The following is a 21,663-nucleotide window of genomic DNA, read 5'->3' on the forward strand; positions in this document are numbered from 1 at the left end:
GTTCTTCTGCAGTTTGTTGTAATGATACACTTGTTGAAGTTAATTTTCAACACAAATGGCTGTTAGAGCTGCTAGAATTTGTCTGTGATGTATTCTACATCTTATATTCCTTACATATTATGAAATTGTATTTGAAACCCACGTTTCTCTTTTGCAGAGCTCTATCACATGTTCATCTGAGGGTGTGCACAATTTATGTTTGCCTCTTGAGGAAATCTGAGCAAGTACCCAGTGTAACGTTACAGAAATGTTGAGGAACAGAGATTGGTGGATGCATAAATATTTCCCATGTAAACGAAGAAATAATCACAATGTACAACAACAGCAGGACAGATTAAATAATTTGTATTGAATGGCTAATGTAGTTTGAGCATCTAATGTATTTTCTCCTTTTTAACAGGGAAAACCTTGAAGTGAATAAGAAAATCCTCTGAATTTCAACTTACCTTGTTTGTTTCTGTGGAAAACTTAACATACAACTAACTGTTTCCTGCTTTTTACAAAATTGCAAAACATAAGTGTAACGTAAAATTTTCTAATTCTACAGTGCTCAACAAACATATTGTCTCCTGCTTAAAAGCCATTCATTTCCACTGTTCACAAATGGTCTTGAACACAAGGCTGACAGATGCTTTCAAATTTAAGCTTTTCTTATAAATATGCTTTTTTGTCTTAATTTTTTAAAATAGTTGTATTTTCCTTATTAGCTGTTGGTATAGGAGCACATTTAGATTTCAGAGATATGTTTGCCTTTCTAGATATTATTTTCTGATTAAACCATGCCATTGCAGGTCACTGCATCAGCAACAGCAGTATGACGGTGGCTCTGGTTCTCATTTGGATAGCAGCTTTCTTCTGGTCAGCAGCTCCATTACTTGGCTGGGGCAGTTATACAGGTAACAGGTATCTTTCAGTTGTACTTATTTGGCACCTCTCCACTTAACTGAACAAAGATACTTCCCTTTCTTTCTTGCTGTTTGTGATAAATCAGACCGATTATCAGTAGAACTGAGAAAATCATTCATCATGCATGATGTATGCGCAGAGCGTTGCCTGCTTTAGTATCAGCTATAAAGAGATTTTTTTTGAAGATATCACAGGAAAGACTTGGACCTAGTGCATATTACCTATGAAAAAAGAGGGGCCAGAAATATTTGGCATGGTTAAGCAATGAGATAAAGGAAACTATCAAAAGACATCCTTCAAAAACTGTCAAGATTGGGAAGCTAGAAAAGAACACAAGTACCAGCAAGTTAAACTTGAAACTATAATAAGACAAGCCAGAAAGATCTGGTCAAACAGTTTGTTGAAAATATGAAAACTAACATAACAGAAGAAGAAAAAGATGTCAGAAAGTTTGTCAGTCCAAGAAGCGATTAGGGTGCAAGATAATGCCATAGGAAAAACGGAGGGGGAGAAAAGGAAAAATTTTGAATAGTGAATGCTGCGGTGATTCAATGGCTAGGGGATATTCCCACGCCACAAAACTTCTTTGTGGGGAAAAGTTGGAGGAACTGTCTCAAATTAGGTCTCTAAAAATTCAACACAACAAATCTCTAGGAACAAATGGTAATGATACAGGAGTCCTAACAACTGAAACCATGTGACTGAAACTGTCCAGCAGTTATCTGCCTGGATCCTGCAGGCATCTGCATCCTTTGAGAAGTCATGAAATCTGTGAAGACTTATTAAAGCAGCTATGTGAATATATCCTCTTACTTATTAAATGCATAAGCTTTGAGGTATCTCTGGACCCTTGAAGTATGAGTGTGAAAAAAGCATCTATTTCTATGATTGGTTAAATCTTCCCAAACCAAAATGTTACCAGGATATTAGGCTCAATAGATCTTTTGTTTGAGACAAAACCAAACTGTTTAGTAGGCTGTTCTAATTTTATGTCATGTTTTTGCTCTCTGGATATGTCATAAACTTGGGGGATTGGGACTGGTCATTTTCTGTGTATCTTCTGGCGATGTCTTTTCTTTTTACATTAATCTTAATAGCTCTTCATTTGCAGAAGGATTTCTGATGACCCTTTTTGGCCTTGTCAGGGCATCCAGGTTTTTTTTAATTTCACTTTTTTATTAACCTCTGGTATAAATGCCTCTGTAAAGGCATATGAGTGTCCCACTGTACAAATCTGGTCTGAAATCTTTTACACATTTCCTGCCCTGCAAAGCCCTCATCAGCAAGTCTATATAAGCATGCCATCATCTACCCCTTTCCCTTTATGCCTCTACATCACCACACTCACCCCAGGTGCTCTCTCACAGGATCAGTGAAAGCCCCCATGGATCCTGTTCATACTTTGGATTCAATTCCTTGACAGTGGTCTTCAAGACCACTTCTAGGAGCACTTTTCCCTACTGAGAATCACAGCAGTTTCAGGTTCCTGGGCTATCTGTCTCTAAACACGTTTCCATTGAGGGCACCCATGGACATGTGGGACCCCAGCAATGGCAAGTCCAGCAGCAGGCAGCGGGTGCTGGCAGACAGCAGCACATTACACCTGGCTGCCTTGGACCTCTCATTTCTACACAGCAGCTGCAGGGGTCCCCAGGACCCTGCTGATTTTTGGAAATGCCACTTGCCAGTGTCCCGGTGGAGAGGGGAAACACAGCTCTGAATTCTGAGTTGCAGCAAATCTGCAGCGTTTTCTTTTCATGTCATGGGGAGGCTGCTTTCAGTTTTCAGTCAAAAGTTTTCACAAACCAGAAACCTGGAATTAAGCCAGATTTTATGGTTATCTTTCTGAATCTTGAGGTCTACTGATGAAAAAGGTAAAGGAGACTAAAATCTATTTCTATTACTGAACACATCCAGACAGCAACACCTAGAGCTTTTGGTGATAAAAATACTGAGCTCTTTTTGAGGAGAATCATAAAAGAGATTTTAATCTTTTGCTCCTTTAATTCATCCTGTCTAAACCTCCTATCATCTGCGAGGAATTAAGGGATTATTTTTTCCCTTCAGAATTATCACTGTATGTCAGGGAGGGATCTGTTGCTAAATCATGCAGGCTTCACCTGTATTGTATCTCCAGGACCTGTTGATACTTGACTTACATAATTTTGGTTCATGCTTCATTTATTTGTAATTAAATTTGCTGCCATACCTGTTGGAAAAAAACAGCTTTTTCCACTCAAAAAGAAAAATCAACAATTCACAATCTACAGAAAAACTCTAATGCTACCGAACTCAGGTTTTCTATCAGGACACCTTTGCAAACATATCAGAGGGTCTAAAGAAGTCAACTGTTATTCATAAAAGTATTTAAGCAGAGACTGCACCTTATTCCCACTGCCTTTCCCTTAAGTACCTAATCAGCTAGTGCCCTTTTGTAAATCCCACTAGCTGCAGATCCTGCAATCTGCCTGACTTCATTTTTAAGAGCCTGCAGCTCCTTTGTAGTTGCAGAACTGTATGCTTTCCATTTAGCAAAAGGTCTCATATCTTTCTGAGTATTTATGTGTTTCATCTTCCCATAATCTTTATCATTAGCTCTATCAATTTGCCTTCATGGCTCTTGCAACAGTAACAATTTCATTGCCTTTTTGTTTCTATTGAAAAACCTCTCAATATTTTTAATTCCTGCTTTGCTATATAAGTAGTGACTTTTTACATTTGGCATATTGTCTCTTTACAATTGGTTGTTATCCTGTCAAAGTGCTCATCTTAGGAAGTTACTATGTGGAAGATTATGACAAATAAGAGTAGATAACACTCAGGAATATCAAACCTACTGAATGATTACTATCTTTTTTTTTTCTAATAATGTATCACAATTTCCTATCCTGAAACAGCAGTTTGTGCATTATGGATTTACACTGGAACTCTAAACTGGACAGAATGATAATGCACATTAAAACTTGTTATGGTCTAGCTGGTCTTGAAAAATTGTTTATGTAGGAAATTACGTCACGGCTCATTAAATTAGAAAGATCAATCCATTTTTTAGTGCTTAAAAGAAGAAAAATACAGCATTTGAACTGATAAATTAATCACTTAAAAGCAGATAAGTGTTCTAAAAATGCTAACCAACTTATTTTTGCTTTCCAGATCGCATGTATGGTACATGTGAGATAGACTGGGCAAAAGCCAACTTCTCTACAATCTACAAGTCCTACATTGTCTCCATTTTTATCTGCTGTTTCTTCCTACCTGTCACAGTCATGGTCTTCTCATATGTGTCAATTATCAATACTGTCAAGCTAAGCCATGCATTAACAGGACTGGGTGATCCCACAGACAGACAGAGGAGAATAGAGCGGGATGTCACCAGGGTGAGTTTGGGTTTCATGTTGGGTGGTATTTATCTCAGTGAAATCTGTCTTTCCAAAAACTGGTTGAAACTAGAACAGAAGAGAACAAAACCAGTCACATTTCATTTCTCTATAATCTCTAGTGACAGAGTCTGAACTCAGTGAAGAATATGACGTTTGTTTAAAACTTGTACCCTGTCAGTTGGCTAATACTGGTGCTACATCACATGTGCAAAATAATCTAAATATAGTTGGAGTGGGTTATACAGCACAAAAACAAAAGTTTGGTTTGGCATATGCTCTTTTCTTTCAGAAGTTACATTACTTCTGAGCATACACAGAAGTTACAGGGGAGCTTTCAATTTACCTACAGTTGACTTAAGTCTACCCAAAACCTTCTGATTTCATATAAACATATAGGGGACTGTAGCCATTTTCATTCCACTAGATGAGGCATTGCTCAAGCATACCACCATGCCAAAATTCAATATATAGCTTCTAGGTCTGCTTGGCTCCATCAAAGCAAACCTTTTGCTTGCCTGTATTCTGTGAGCCATACCCTCAGGACAATCTGAATGTTCCCCTTCCAGCCAAGTGCCCAAGCTACTATTCCCAGTGTATTGCTTCCCTGAAGTAGTCTGCCAGAGTAGATTTAAGACTATTCTCCTTTTGTCTTTTAGGTTTCTATTGTCATTTGCACAGCCTTCATTATTGCATGGTCACCGTATGCTGTCATCTCTATATGGTCTGCCTATGGTCACCCTGTGCCCAATCTTACCAGCATCCTTGCCAGTTTGTTTGCAAAGTCTGCCAGCTTCTACAATCCCATTATCTACTTTGGAATGAGCTCCAAATTTCGGAGGGACATTTTCATCTTGTTCCATTGTGCCAAGGAAGTCAAAGACCCTGTGAAGCTCAAACGTTTCAAAAACCTCAAGCAAAAACAGCAAGAGCCCTCTCAGAAAGAAGAGAAGTACGCAGGAGAAATGCACCCTGCACCAAGCCCTGATTCTGGGGTGGGAAGTCCAACCAACACCCCACCTCCAGCAAACAGGGAAGTGTATTTTGGTATTCTCGATACACCATCTAATAACCCTGATATTGAATGTGATAGACTGTAAGTTTTGCAGCCACTTAACACATGCACCCATTTTGTGTTCAGGAAGACCCTCTTCAGATCAGCGCTTGAGTGATTTCCTCATTCCCAATCCATCTGTTTCTTGCTATAGCACTGATGATTATACAACTCAAGCAAATCAGACGGTAAAGTGATATATTTCTTCTATGTAGGTACAAAACGCTACAAAGCACGTTACGATGTGGGCAGCACATCCAATGCAAGAAACACTTGATTTTCACATGCATGCAGGAAAAGGAAGACTGACTTGTGAAGAGCAGGCATTAGCTAGCAAAAATAACTAATATGTTCCTGTCCAAATTTTATTAATTAGGAGATTACATTTCCAAATACGTCTTTTGCTCTTCAACAGCCCCAGCCATAGAGGATCATTTCAGCTCTGCGGTGCTGCACAGCCCGTGCTGTAGGAGAAGATGGGCCCTGCTGAGATTGGTGTAGAGCAATTGGGGGCACAGAGGCACGCTCACTGTGGGTCTCCCAGGCCCTGTGTGTGCATGGGTGCACATCTGATCACCTGTGCCTGACTCTGTGTGTGTCTGTGCAAGTGCTAGGTGTTGTAGGTCTTGGCATTTTCTAGTCACTGTAGTCTGAACGGTGGCTTCGTACTTTTCCTTGTTGGTCTGCAGAATTATTTCCACCCTCCTTGACCTTCCCAGTGAGCAGGGCCTGGCTGTAGCATTCAGATTCAGGAAAGCTGGCCTTCAATTTTACTGATCTGTCTCCAAACTGCTTGTTTTTCTACCTGACTATTAAGGTGGAGCAAGAGTTGTTGCACAGGCAATGAAACCAGAAATAACACTAAGGTTTTAAGAGTACTGATGAAGTGTGGCATCAGAGCTATTTACAGAATATAATCCAACGCTTCACTTCTGCTTCTAAAGAAAGTTTTTGTACCTGCCTGTGGGTAAAAAATGACTTTTAGGTAAATGTAACTAAGTAGCAATTAAGGATAGTGATTTAATAGCTAAGCTGTAGGCTTAAATCAGTAGCAAGACTATCAGATGTTATAATATCCAATGATTCCTCCAAGTTTATTTTACAGAATTAAAGTGAGGAGGTATATCTTCATAATTCCTGACCTTGGAAATTAACTGCATACTCAGAGACTTCTGTAAATATATCTCTATATTAGCCATGGAAATTATGGGTTCATACAGTGCCGTCTGCAAGCTAAACAAGGGGGGAAAAAAGGAGAAAAAAAACCCACCAACAACATTGGTTGCTAACCTCACTGCTATTTATGACTTTTTGGAATCTCACTGTCTGGGTTTGCTAAAATGTAGTTGTTTTGCAAAAGTATGCTTTTTCAGATGTGTTTCTTGGGAAAGTTACAAAGAGAGCCTGCCTTCATTTCCCCCATTACTTTATTTGTTTTGAGAAAAATCACCTGTGTTTTGAAGTTAAAAACAAATAAACATTATAAGCAACAGTGGGGAACTGTGTTTTCTTTCATGGCCACAGATCTGAACTACAAGAGTATTCATTTTTGTGGAAAATTTTGAGATATGGGTGCTATTTCATTACCATAAATAATTAAAAGCAAGTAAGTAAACAGTTTGCTTCCAGATAAAAGTGCATGCTGTAGGTTCAGAAACAGATGAAATCATTTAGGGCTAAATCCTGTCACAGCTGGATGAAGTCAGGCTGGGCTAGCCAAAGCTAGCATGCAGCTTTGACAGCTTCTAGGTGTGGCACAAAATCCACCTTGGTAACCCTGCTGGGACTGGGCCTTCTCACTGCTGAAAGCACTTGGATTTTCCTCCAAAGAAAGAGGAGTGCCACGCTTCCCCATCAGACGCAGTTCTTGGAGGTACCTGCAGTCACAGGTGTGCCAGACACCTGCCCATAGAGCCTCCATGGCCATAGATGCCAGGCTAGCTTTTAATCTGTATTTCTGCTAATTTATGGATAACTGGGGAAAATTCTCACCCTGCTGTGTTGTAGAAATGCTGTTAATCTGCAGGATTCAGACTCTGACATAGAAAGATGTGAAAAGGCCAAGGGGAAAGGCAGAGCAACAAGGTCATTTCCAAGAGTGCCCCCAAACTCCAGCTGAAATCTCTACTAGTTGTATGCCATTGAGCATGTACAGTGAGGTTAGACTGGGGGAAGAGGTGCAAGTAGTAAAAATGAGCCAGAATAGGAGCAGAGTAAAAATATAAGAGGGGGAGAACCAAATAACAGGGGAGCAAGGGGCCAGGAGCCAAAGGATGCATATCTGCTGAAAGACAACTAGAAAGAACCAACACAGAAAAAGCCTTGACTGGACCGCAGCAGACCTCCCTCCTGCAAAGCCTGTGGCTACAGTCCTTTGTGGATACACGGTCATACCATGGGACTTCATAACTGTAGAGCAGAATATCTGGTTTTGCAGGTTACACAGGGAAAAAGAGGATGGATGCCTTTGCAGGCACCAACCTGTGCTCCAGATCCAGCCACAGCAGAAGCACATCATCACTGAAGTTAATCAGGTTAAAAAGCCTCCAGCCCTAAAGCACCAGTGCCCTGTAGCTGTACCCAAGACACCAGCAAGTGGCTGAATGCAGAAAAAGGGTCCAGAATCCATTACCACTACAGTGCAGGTAAGGGAATGCGCTTCAGCATCTCAAATGTGTGAATCAACACAAATCAATTTGTAAAACACTTTGCCTGTGTCCTGCATTTCCTCCCCTTGCGTCTGGTCCCACATGTGCCTGGCCAAGGCTGGCCCCTGTGGCTGCCTCCACAGATGGGGTCCTCTGCCTGCCAAGCCCATGCTGCTGGTCAGGGAAGAGCAAAGAGCTCAGGTGCTTGAGACAGTCAGCAAGGACAGATATGCTGAAGGGGGATGATGGGGTTTTATGCTTTTTGCTTAGCAAGAATGAATTACAGCACAAACAGCATAGACAGTCCTGAAGTCAAATTATTCCTCCCCATAACCTTGCTGCTCCCCACAACCTTGGATTTGCTTTTACATTGGATGAGTTTTAGCAGCAGAGGTGTGAGAAGGCTGTTGTTCTGACTGATATTCTGGTGACAAGGATGCTTTCCTGGGAAACCGCAGCTTTGAACGCTCTCCGTCTGAGACAGTCTTACGAAGGTGGTCCCACTCACCTTGATGAAGCAAAGGACTACCCGTTCCCAATGCTTTCTCTTTAGAAACACTATATTTTTACATTTTTTCCTAATGCAAAAAGCTGATGGGTGTGCCAAAAGCAGGGCCAGATGTCATATCTCCACAAGATAGGCCATATCATCCTAGTCCTGCCTCTTCACTTTTTGTGAAGGCACACAGCAGGCAGGTAGCATGGACTTGCTAATAGGACCTGGTTCTTCCACTACCTCTACAGGGGCCTTTTTCAATGTGTTTTGTATTGAATGGATTAGTGCCAGACTGCACAAATGAGATCTCATAACTATTGCTAGTATCCAAATGGTCTCTTGTCATGAGGTAGGGGAAAAATATTCAGATCGTCCTCCCTTTGGCATAGAAATTCTGGTATGTAGGCTCCTTCTGTCTCTCTTGCTCAGCCATGGATATTACTGTGCGATTTTGTAATTGTTGGGGTTGTTTTCACGTATGACACACTAAAAGTATCTAGCATCATCTTGCAGAAGGCAGTCGGCCAAACATTTCTACTATATCCAAAGGATATTCTTAGCATTTGCTAGCTTGTTCCAGCAGTATCTGAGACAGAGGTTAGCTCTGTTTTACACTAGATGCAATAAACCCAGCAAAAAAACCCCGTTGCTAGCTGTTCGTTATCCATTTCTATACTCACAGCCCTGTTGACATCATTAAAGAACTCCAGCAAAAATGACGTGCCTGAGCATAGTAAAGTCACTCAGCAAAAAGCCTGAAGCCCTCAAACCACCCTTTAAAATATGCTTTTAGCTACTTTATATATTCATTTCCAAACATTTCCCAACTGTTTTGATTAGCTATTGATTAGTACATTCAGCAAGTGAGTTCTTAATGGAAACACAATTCATGTATTTACATGTGTATCAAAAATTTCATCAGCTCTTACTTGATTATTTCTTATTATCAATATTATTCATAATTGTCAACGTATCAGTATTATACCATAATCACTGCAATTATTAATACTCACATGTACAACGGCCTTGCAGGTGGATTACCAACATCCCTGTCACTGACACAACCCTTTCTCCTGGGCTACACAGTTTGAACAATCAAGTTAACCCAGGATTACTTCTGTTCAATTTCCACATTTAAAAATAGCCTCTTCTGGTTTGGGGCAGGGGGAAGTTATAGTAATCATTTGTTTATTTATGCCAAGAAAACCTTTTGGGCCCACATTTCCCCTGCTGGCATTTTTGCTAAGCTGAAAATCCTTTAAGGAGTCAGCACATTGAAATACATAGCAACATTTCTTAATAGCTTTGACATTTCTAAAGGTAACGTGAATAACTTGAGTGCGTAGCTGGAGGGAGTGGGATAGCCTACTGCAGTCCAGTCACTGTTCTCAGTGCTATTACGCCTTTTTATCTAATGATTCATGTAAAAGTATTTCTTGTAGCAGAGACCAGAAAACAGGATATCCCCCTCCATACCCCTTAAGGCAGTGACTTTATTAGTGTGAACTACTCAGGCTTGCACTCCCTTGCAGGCTGTCTCTCCACCCCATAAATCCTTCATTCTTTGCTGCACAGATTGACAAGATAAGAGAGAGAGATACAGAATGTGCCCATCCAAGCATGGCCTATGGTTAGGCACTTTCCTCAGGAGAGAGAGATGGACACAAAATCCCTTCCTGAGGGTAGGGCTGGACAAGAACGTTGTTCTCCTGCTACCCTGGTGAATGCTCTCACCCCGGGCAATAATGAAAAAGGTGGGTAACGCTACCACGTCTGTATTTTCAACTATCCTGGAGACAAACCAGCCTGGCAAACCAGGTTATCTTGCAATGCTGTGTGTGTCCCTCTACCTACCACTCAAATTGCTAAAGGCTTGGAGTCTGAACCTTCTCAGTACATCAACAAATGCAAAGGATTTTTGCAAGCACTTCGGGAACGCTGCAGACCAAAGGGAAGGTGCCTGCAGGGTCAAATGGGTCTGTGTCTAGTTGTCGGGGGATGCAACATCTAGTGTGTGGTCTAAAATGCCTAATTCCTGTCTGCAGCTAAGATTCCACAGTGGCTGGCCCCCAATCCCTTCCTGCATTGACGATCTAGGAATATAGAAAGCTATAATACTGTGCAATTGGAAAAAAAAACCTCCAAGGTCCTCAAGGTCAGCATATATTCCTGCTTTCTGGGAGATGATGATTAGGTGATTCCAGATGAAGCAGGCTAAAAGCTGAAAATGGGACCTTCTCCAGAAAAAGAGAATAAAGGTACTACTGAATATGCATATACACAGATCCTGCAAGAAGCTTTGTGCCTGAAAGACTCTTAGAAAGCTTCATACGCCCAGATTCAGATTAAGAGAGGTAGCTAAGTGAATTGCATTGACTGCAGGAGAGAACAGGACCCTGTCATCTGGGCCTATGTTTTTGTCTACAGCTTTGAGTACACAAATGTGCATTTAATACATACTTCTTAAAGTTTGTTTTCTGGGTTGGATTTTTTTTTTAATAAGCTGTCTATATAACAATAGCTCATTATAAAAGGGAAGAAAGACTGCGTCCTTCTTGAAGCAGAAGAATAAATTTAAGATCCAAAGGATGTCCAAATAGTACTACAATAAGAACAGTAAGAAAATTACTAAACGAAAAGTAATAATCCCATTGCTAATACAAAAATCAGGGCCACACTGAATGATAAAAATAAAAAAAGAACTACCAGCTGTCTGTGCCAATAACTGTCATCTTTAATGCTCAGTGAATGAGACAGAAGCCCTTTGGGGATAACAAACACACAACATTTAATTATGTAATAGGATGTAACCTAGTAAAATGGGAGTGGAAGGACTTATAGAAATCACTGCAGTAAACGCCCTCCCTCACTGATATTTGACAGCCTCCGGTAGCCTTTGACACTGTACACCAGCCAGCCTGGCTCCTGGAAAGAACCACTGCTAAAGCAAAGCTGGGATGGTCCTAGAGGGTGTGCATGTGGCTGCAGGCACATCTGCGGGGTCCAGCACAAGGTCAGTGCAAGCTGCCCAAGCAGGAGGCACCTGTGTGTGTCACATCCACCTCAATATTTGCAAAAGAGGTAGGAAGTCAAGAATAATGTTTGGCAGCACAAATGAAAGCATGAGCAGGTCTCAGTGATTTGACCTGGCAAAGCCTTACAATGCGCCAAAGACAAATTTCAAAAGGATTCATATCATATAACGTTCATACAGAGAAGTGGGAGAAATTTAGTGAACTCGGGGCATGCTTTGCACCACTGGTGAACTGCTGTATGAGATGAACAAAACTATCTTCTCTGCGAAAAACCTAGCCAGTCCCTGGGATAACGTGGCCTATACGTGGAGTTAAAGGGAATGGAAAATGGGCTTTAGCTCATCCTTGACTGATACCATGTTACCTGACATTCCAGTCCCCAACTTCCCTTGCTGAAAGGCAGTCAAGTACAGCAGCATTATCATCTGTCCTATCAGAAAAAAATCATCCTAGGCAAATGACCAGTTCAAGAATTTGAAAGTTTAAGTCCCAGCTCCAGAGATGAGACCCATATCTCCCCACAATTTGGAGGAGCTATTACCAGACCATTCCTCATCCTTGGAGTTTCCATGGAAACCATTCACTTTTAGAATGCTGATACACCTTTTTCTTTGAAAGCTGCTATACATTCTTGGAAATACGTGTTCTTGGAAAGATAATACACCTCAATGTGATGGCATGGACAGGGAGTCCAAAGGAGGGAGGGTAGAGCATCATGAAAGTCACTGATCACTGTCTCACTATCAAAGCACAAGAACACCTTGGCAAGTTGAGGAAGACTCAGATGGGCCATGCAACATATAAAAGGACAAAGAAAATGAGCTACCAGGACAGTAAAATTGCTATGCTCAGCTCATATTTCACTTTTTCGTGGGATGACACAATCCAACTGAGGCATGCCAAAATCTGCAAGGACCACAGGTGTAGCGTGGTATATTTGTCCTAGAAATTGCTTTCGTGGGTTGGCAGCCTGGGAGTGCAGGTTAGACCCGTGTCTGGGGAGCTTTTGCCTACTTGGTGAGCTACAGTACTGCTTGAACGGTCTATCTTTTCTTTGGGAGATAAATATCACTACTAGAACTTTGCTAAATTCACGAGAAGGTCAAACATTTCAGCTTCTGAAAGAAGTCAGAGGCTTTACAAGAGGTGGAGCACATGGACTCCACCAGAAAGTGTGAGAAAAGGTGACTCCCTCTTAGAGGGCTCTGAGGAAAGACCAGGCTAGCACTAGGATGACTAAATAGGTATGCCTGCAGATAAAGGAGCTGAAAACCTTGACATCACTACTTACTTACAACTGAGAAGAGGAAGGCTTTATCAACTTCTGGGCTGCAGCAGTATTTAGCTGACTCAAATCTTCCTCAAGTTAGTTTGGACCTCCTGTTTGCTTATGCCCCACTCACTGGCTCTGTGTAATGGCTGCTGGTGCCTACCCACATCTCTGTCAATTTGCTGTGACCCTGAGGAGAAATGGCATCCCAGTTTCACATTTCCAGTCTAACAGAAATACTGTGTTTCAAGCTTTGTGTTTGCAGCTTGTTTATATACCCAATATGCACTAGTGGTTGGTACTTTGGCAACAAATAAGGAAGAGCGCAGCCAACAACCAGAAAGCATGGGTGAATACAACAACAAAACACTTTCTAATAAGAATTCTTACTGCAAAGCAGGCATAATTTTTCGCAATTGCTTTTCCACATCCAACTTACAATGAAAATGGAGCTGATGCTCCATGGAATAGTGAAACACGGACATTTCCCACAATGTTAGCTCTTATCTGTTCTGCCCATAAAGAGCCATTTAAGCATTTACCATGCTAGCAGCAAAGAATAGGCCTAGCATACGCATCAGGAAAACACTACTGAGAGTAATCTCCCTGAAGTCCTCCTGCAAAGACAACATGGATTTGGGGCCATTCCTCCTTTACAACTGTATCCAACAGAAATTAAGTTAACAATGTGTCCTGGTTTCAGCTAGGATAGAGTTAATTTTCTTTCTAGTAGCTGGTATAATGTTGTGTTTTGGATTCAGTATGAGAAGAATGTTGATAATACACTGATGTTTTCAGTTGTTGCCAAGTAATGTTTATACTAAGTCAATGATTTTTCAACTTCTCATGCCCAGCCAGCAAGAAGGCTGGAGGGGCAGAAGAAGTTGGGAGGGGACACAGCCAGGGCAGCTGGCCCAAACTGGCCAAAGGGGTATTCCATACCATGTGATGTCATGCCCAGTATATAAACTGGGGGGAGTTGGCCGGGGGAGGGGTGGATCGCTGCTCAGGAATTACTACTCTATCCCAGCTGTAACCAGGACACCTGGGATGATACTTCTGGCCTCATAAAATTATATTCTCCAAATAAGACCCTCTCAGTGAACCTGCTCAATAACCTAGACTTTTCCCTAATGCCTCCATCTGCAAAATCTGGAATTGTACTTCACCCAGCAAATTCAGTTGCAGTTCAGCAGGCACAGTCAGGTCTAGGGTTGCTCAACATATGGTGTCTCAGCTGTAGATCCCAAAGGTTTTTAATGAAGATGACATGCCTCAGCTGCCTCTAATCCTGAAGAATCTGATTGCCTTCTGAATAGCAGAATGCACCCAAAGCACTTCTGCCATGAAAAAGTCAGATTTATCTTATTTTTTAATATGGGATCTTGCACAGTAAGAAAAGTAAAAACTAGCTGTAGTCTGGGCAGTTGCAGTCATTAACAGTGTTGAAATTATTTTCTCTACTTAATCACAACAGCAGGTTTACCTCATCTGTTGGTCTTGTGGACTTACAGCGTTTCACTGACCTACCTAAGCTTCAAAGAGTAGAAGCATCCTGCAATCCTAACCTACAGCTGACTATAGGAAGCCCCTATTTTGAACTGACCATTTTCATTCCATAGGATAAGGACAACATAGCAAACAAGCTTTTCCAGACTCCCCACAAGAAAATCAGCTCATCCCTATTGGTCTGTAAATCCCTGTATTAGTCCAGGTTATAAACAGAGGACAAAAGACCAGACCATCAGGCAGCAAGGGGGCATGCTCCAGATTCTGGCTGCCATTCAAGCCCTTCCTTGACACCTGGATAAATCCGGCAAGGATTAAGTATGCTCAGCAGGGCTGGGAAACTAGCCTGGTCTGTGTGGCTTGTCTCCCCCTTCAGCACTCCTTTGACTTAGTCACAATTATTTCAGGCTTTGTTAACCAGGCGTGGGTCGATTTGACTTGCTCAGCAACAAGCTTAAAAAACAAATAATCCAATTAATGAAAGAAGCAGAGTGTAAAAGTGTTTGGAAAGGGTTAGGAAAGCCAGGAGGAGCAGCCGGCACGTCCCTGGTGGGACATCTCCCTCCAAACAAGGGCACACAGAAGCCTGTTGTTAGCTCGGCAGGGACAGCAGCGTGGCTGCTCTTCAAACCCCACAGTCCTCAGGACCGTGACATTTCACTGGGACTCAGAAAACGAGGGCGGGGGGGAACAAAGCCCTGTATGCCATGCAGACATTCAGGCTTGCAGTTAAATAAACTCCAGAGACAAATGCTAACATTTGCAACTGCTGCCCACTTCCAATCCTACAACGACGTCTCAGCAAGGGCTTATATAAAACTTCCCTCTAGCCCATCAACCCAGCCTTCATTAGGCAACAACAAAGAAATGTCAGAAGTGATTTAAGAGTATATCTTTAGCCCTGAAATGAGTGTTTGTGCTTAGGCTGATGGGGGAGAGGGGAGTGGGAAGAGGAATATTGAGCAGTGTTCACAATTATTCACATTGCAGCCGTGGAATATATGTGTAGGGCTATTCATTCAAAATGTTGTCGTTGATAATAGCATTCGGCTGCAGGAATCCCTAAATATCATTTAGAGAGGGAAACAACTCCTCTGCCTGCCTGGAGTGATGAAAATTCAGGGCTTAGGCTCAAATTCCTTGTACCACCCCTCCAGTCCTGATCCTTGCTGTGACCTTGTGATTAAGAAGCTGTGTGACTGCAACAAACCCCACCATCAATGCTCTCCTTCAGAAAGGGTGATCACAAATATCCCTTACAAACCCATGGCAAAATGCCCCCAGCCCTGAGCAACGGCTCAACTTCTGTGTTTATGGCCACAGCAATTTTGAGACATGACCAGGTTTGTAAGATCGGCTGTTGAGGCACTGAGGAAAACCCAAGGTCTTCCCCAACAGCTACGTTTGTTCCTGCCAGACCTAAGCAGCCAGGATCACTCCCGCATCATCCCTACAGCTTCTCCTTACAGCGCTGAGGGAAGGAGAAACAGAGGGCATCAGAGGGGAAACATCCCCTTTCCCTTCTCCATCATACCCTTGCTCATGTGTTTATGTCTGTCCCTTGGAGCAGGGACAGAAAAGGTCATCCCTTTTTATCCTAGAGATATGGGACAGAAATCCTATTCCCTTGCAAGCAACAGCAAACTGATTAATTGTAACTAGCAAAGATTTCATCCACAGTATCTTAAGATGAGGCCAAGTCACAGAACAAGTGAAATATTTAGAGAGAGGAGGACGCCGAGTGCTTGGGTGCTGCAGGATAAGGTTAGTCCCTCTTTTCAAAATTCTTGTGTATTAAACTGTTCATAGACTTTTTGAAGTTTTGTAGGTTAGAAACAATAGCCACACTGACAGCAGTAAATTACATACTCTCCAACAACCGTTTATGGTATAGAAACTCATGAAACATGCACACACCACCTCTGCCATCCCACTGATAGGGTCTCTGGGACCGCTCTTGGTCCAACCTGTTGATTTTCACTCTATACAATAGTTGATGGCAGAAGTGACGATGTTGCAAATCTCTTCTGAAATACCAGCCCAAGCACTAATGTCTAGTTCCTAGGATCTTCTTCAGAGCAACTGACTCCATGGAGATTTGCTTGAACTGTCACAGTTTCCTACAGATGAAACGCGAAAGACATCACAGAATGTCTTCAAAAACTCTTCCAGAAAAAAAAGAAAAAGAAAGAGAGAGGTAAATGCATTTAGCATTTGTACCAGTTTTCTCAGTTACAGGTGCTGCTAAGTTCTTGCTCAGCCACTTTCTGAACACTACTTGTTTGCATGTCATCGTGTGCAGGCACCGCTCTTGTAGAAGAGCAGACGTGATGATGGAAAAAGCTGGTGTGCAGAGGGCCGTACTCAGTTTTCTTTTGAAGTCCATTTATCTGTTGTCTTTCATTTCTTGGATCTCTTAGAGGGCATCAGCCTGATTTTATGCCCCTGACTCTGTGACATTCAGGAAGTCCAGCCTTGGAAACGTGAAACAAACTAAACAGGGAATTAACTCAAAACTTCCCATAAGTAGGCAGAGTTGTTTTGTGAACTGCATCCCTCACAGTAACACCAATTCCTCCCCACCCCCCCCGGCCTGTGAAAAGAAACAAACAGAGCAACAGACTAAAAGCAGACAATTACTTACTGCAAATTAACCCAATTTATTACTTGCTAATCAGCACTTGTTTCACTTTTCTTACTCATTCTTGTAAATTGACTTTTTACTAGGTGATAAAAGGTATTCACTTATTGAAAGAAAAGAAGAAAAAAGAAAGCTGTAAAGCATTAATTTTGTGAAGACCAAAGAAATTCACTTTAGAGCAGCAGAACCTTTAAAATGTAATATTTCCCCCAAAATCACTGCTTAGCTGGACAAGAACAGCTGGATGGAAACAATTATAGTTAGCACTTGTGGGTTTCTTTACAGACTTTCCCATGCAACGCCAAAAAGAAGACGAAGTGAACTTCTGATGGCATCCTGCTGGGCATCTGAGATCCTTTAAGTACTGATGCAGTGTTAATACAAGCTATCCCAATCCATGGCAAAGACAGCTCGATGGCAGAAAGCCCATGAGGAGGACATGGTGAGAGGGGAGCTCAGTAAACACAATGGGGGCTGAATGCAGAACAACTGTGCAATGCACCAGGGGCCTCAACAGCCACTATTTACAACTCGTTTGGGCTGGCAGCCGCAGCTCCACCACACCAGAGCAAACAGCCAAGGCAATCAGTGAGCTGTAACGCAGGGTAGCGTGTAATATTTAACATTGCAGTTGACACAGCTTGGTTACGTACTTTATTAGCTCACTCAGGAGGGGAACACATCATTTTACGTGGCTGTCATGGTTTAACTCCAGCCAGCAGCTAAGCACCATGCAGCCGCTTGCTCACTCCTCCCCACCCAGTGGGATGAGGGAGAGAACTGGAAAAAAAAAAAGTAAAACTCAGGGGTTGAGAGAAAGACAGTTTAACATGACAGAAAGGAAAAAAATAACAATAATTAAAAAATGACAATAATAATAATAAAATAATTGGAATATACAAAAGAAGTGATGCACAATGCCATTGCTCACCACTCACCGACTGATGCCCAGTTGGTTCCTGAGCAGCGATCTGCCCGCCCCGGCCAACTGCCCCCAGTTTATATACTGGACATGATGTCCCGTGGTATGGAATACCCCTTTGGCCAGTTTGGGTCAGCTGCCCTGGCTGTGTCCCCTCCCAACTTCTTGTGCCCCTCCAGCCACCTTGCTGGCTGGGCATGAGAAGCTGAACAATCCTTGACTTAGTCTAAACACTACTTAGCAACAACTGAAAATATGAGTGTGTTATCAACATTATTCCCATCCTAAATCCAAAACATCACACTATACCAGCTACTAGGAAAAAAATTAACTCTATCCCAGGCGAAACCAGGACAGCAGCTCTGCCGGCCTGACACCTTCTTCTCTTACACTGGTGTGAATCAGGATCGTCTCCTCTGTTCTCCCTGCAAGTACATTATGAAAGCATGACATGCCAGACACGTTTCTCACTGATCATAAAAGTCTTTCACTTTATGATATGAGATGCACAGAAACTACCAGCAGCACTGAACAGCCTAAGATAAACTCACCATGGAGAGTTTAAAGCAGCTTTGGGCTGCCCTGCCTTGGTGAGCTGTCAGTGGAGACGCAGAAACTGAACCAGGATCTGGACGCACCAAGGTACGGCTGTAGCTGTAACTCACCGAAATTAACACAACAGATGCCTTGCTCAGCCTTCCTCTGACCTTAGTTATTCCCTGGCCTTCTGCCTGGGACTCCCTACTCGGGACACAACAGAAACCATTAGGATTTTGCAAACCAAAGCCCAAGCACTGACCTCAGCACACGGCACAGTGTTGCAGGGCTGTGGGTGGAGCGGCAGGAAATGTTTCCCTTTCGCCTGGTCCCGAGGAGCTCCTTCCCCAGCACACACACCTTTGCAGCATGTATCTGCAGAGCCTGGATGTCTCTGGGAGCTGTGAGGACCGTGGGCATCCCTCACGGGGCTAGGAAGCCCAGAACCTGTCCACAGCATCTTTTTTTTGTTGTTGCTGGATTTAAAAAGGGCAATTGCTTCCTACAACGCTACCTCTTCTGGGAGAAGCCACCAGTTTTCAAAGCTACTTGTTGACCTATTTGCAGAAGAGCTCCCCTACTACCATCAGTCGAAAGGAAGCAGGCCAGGTTAGAGGACAGGGCTCTCCCACAGCAGCCTCCTTTGCTCAGGTTCGGGAAGGCAAGGGCTGGCCAGGCCAGCTGCGGGACGGTGATTGGCAGCCGGAGAAGGCAGCAAGCAGCTGTGGGTGGTAATCACCTCTTAGATGCTTTTCATGGAGCAAGCCCTGGGAGATAGGCTCTTGGTCTTTCTACAGATACATGTCCTTCTCTGTGTATCTTCAGTAACCCAAGCACCTTTTCAAACTTGGTTCTGGAAGCCCTGTGCTTCTCAGCTCTCTTTTCTGCAAAACCTGCTTGCCTTTCTTTTCTTCTGATACTTTATAAGAACATGCATGTAATTTAATTTTCTCTCTCCCAAAATGATTTTTCACTTTTTTTCATTATTTGCCCTTCTTTAAAAAGAGCTTTGAGAACCTGAGGTGGAAAATGTCAATTATTAAAGTAGTTTGAAAGCATTTACTTTATTTTCCATAGTATAAAACACTCTGAGGAGTTAGCAAGCATAAAATGTAGAGGCTTTCATCTTACAATTCTTATGGAGATTTAATGCTGGCAATTACAAGAATGCTAATGGTATTTCCACCTTAACTGTGCTGGTGACTAAGCAATTTATTAGAAGTAATTTACTTAATTTGGGGATCAAAATGCAGCGCTCACCTTATAATATATGGTTGTGGCACTGGAGGCAAGGAATGAAGGATAGAGCTTATTCAGACAGATTTATTTTTCTAATAAGATTTGAAGAGGGGTTTTGTTGTTTTTTTTTCTTTTAAATGTAACAAAAGAGCAGCATTTCTTCTCAAAGCTTGATTTCAGAGACAGATTTAAAATTGCATTGGATCTCTTTGTGGCCCTTAAAGGCATCGTAGAAGAAAGATGCCTCTCCTTTTCTATTCTATTTCTACATTACTGAGTTTATAGTTAATTGAATTGCTACAGCGTGGAGTGATGTTTATGCATACTGTCTGTTTTCTGCTTTTTTAAGTGGAAATGAATCGTGAGAAATTACTGGCTTACAAAAAGTATAGATACAGGCTACTGCACTGCAGAAACTAGGGTCTACATTTTTTGTCCCTTGGGGTACACCTCATTGCTCTGTATGGCTGGAAATGCCCCAAACAAATTTACGTTTGGATAAAATGGTGAAAATGGGCAGCAAAAAGGGTCATAGCAGTTCTTCACAGCCTGCATTCCCCAACCCTGACCCGTTTGCACACATATTACAGTAAAAGCTTAGTCGCAAATATCCTGAGCAGGAGGATGGGGTGTGAGGTTCGTGCTCGCAGCCCTGCTCCACAGCCCCCTGGAGTGGCAGAGCTGGGCTGGCTCAGCTGCCCTGGGTGGACAACAGCATTTCCAGTGTTGGGCTGGTTCACACACAGCAAAGTAATTTTCCGAATATGTTCTAGTGACTGACAGTAGTCTGGAGCTCCAATACTTTCACAGGGAAATGAACACCTTGGTGTCAACCACTTAAAGAAACACCAGAAACCCCACCTCTCCCATCCCGCTGGAAGTGAGAGGAGCAGAGGGATGGGGAGAAGGGCAAATGCTGGTGTTTCTGCCAGTCCACCAGTGTCTGCGTGCCCAGGGAGGCCCTTGCATCGCTCTACACACTCCTTGTATCCACATCACAGGGCCCCCAGGTGCACCCCCCAGCACCTTCCCCCTACCCCATCCCTCCATCAGGATCCCGAATTTCCCCTCCCTTTTCCCCATTGCCTTCCCCCACTCTGCTAGCCCCCCGTGCCAGGACCCTACAATCTCTCTCCTTTCCTTCCCAACTAAATTCAGACCTTGCTGAAACACAGGACGGTCTGTCTCTACAAAGAATACCGTCCCCCAGGGAAGGTGCTGCCAGTACCTGAATCCACACAAAGAGAGGTTTATATGGGTGCAGCACCACACAGGAGTTGGGGGGACCCTATGTATTCCCACCTCATGCTGAGATCCCCCATTCCTACAGAGGCACATGGGCGTGCAACCCTGTTTCCCCCTCCACCAGCTGGATTCCTCCTGGAAATTTTGCCTCCCTGGTGGCAAATGGGTCTCTACAAAAGCAGTGAGCAAGGACACTGTAGAGGGGGGCCAAGCCACTGCCACTTGACTGGGAGAGAGCGATGTAAGCCCTTACACAGCGAGCCTGTGCACAGGGGCACAAGCAGAGGGGCTTTTCATGAACTCTGGCAAATACTTGTTTTGAGAGATACATACCAGTAAAGAAAATACATTAATCCACCCATTAAACACACTGGCAGTTCTGGCCCCACTGCATATTTGGACACTTCTGCTTGCCAGAGTAGCACTCTGATTTCTGCATGTTGCCTCCAGAAACAACCTGCATTTTGAACAGTCTTCAGTGCCGAGAGCCAAAGCTGGAGAAGACAAGGATAAGGGCACCGCAGAGGGGATGCATTCAGTTGCTGGGAGGCAGCCACGAGCTCTCTACTGTGAAGTGGCTTTTACTGGCATCACCTACTTGCTCTGACACCTGATGCCCTACAGAGCGTAAACAGAAAACACATCAGGAAAATAGTCAGGAAGAACAGACAGAAGACTGTTACTGGGTTTACATTCTCCAGGCCTGATTTGCAGTGAATAGTCGAGCTTTACTGCCAAGGTAAGGGGCACTGGGATCCAGAGTGAGACCTGGTATTCTTGGCAA

General features: G+C 43.0%; 1 protein-coding gene across 1 annotated transcript in view; it reads left to right on the forward strand.

Annotated features, from left to right (window-relative positions):
• Positions 1 to 6,607, forward strand: part of LOC142038072 (visual pigment-like receptor peropsin) — a 35,289-nt gene extending 28,682 nt beyond the window's left edge. The window contains exons 4-6 of the mRNA XM_075043085.1: positions 792 to 896; positions 4,060 to 4,283; positions 4,943 to 6,607. Of these exons, the coding sequence (XP_074899186.1) occupies positions 792 to 896; positions 4,060 to 4,283; positions 4,943 to 5,383 (770 nt within the window). The 3' untranslated portion in view covers positions 5,384 to 6,607. The remainder of the gene's footprint in view (positions 1 to 791; positions 897 to 4,059; positions 4,284 to 4,942) is intronic.
• The last annotated feature ends 15,056 nt before the right edge of the window (positions 6,608 to 21,663 follow it).

This window comes from Buteo buteo, chromosome 12, assembly GCF_964188355.1.
Source record: "Buteo buteo chromosome 12, bButBut1.hap1.1, whole genome shotgun sequence".
In the NCBI taxonomy this organism is placed as follows: domain Eukaryota; kingdom Metazoa; phylum Chordata; class Aves; order Accipitriformes; family Accipitridae; genus Buteo; species Buteo buteo.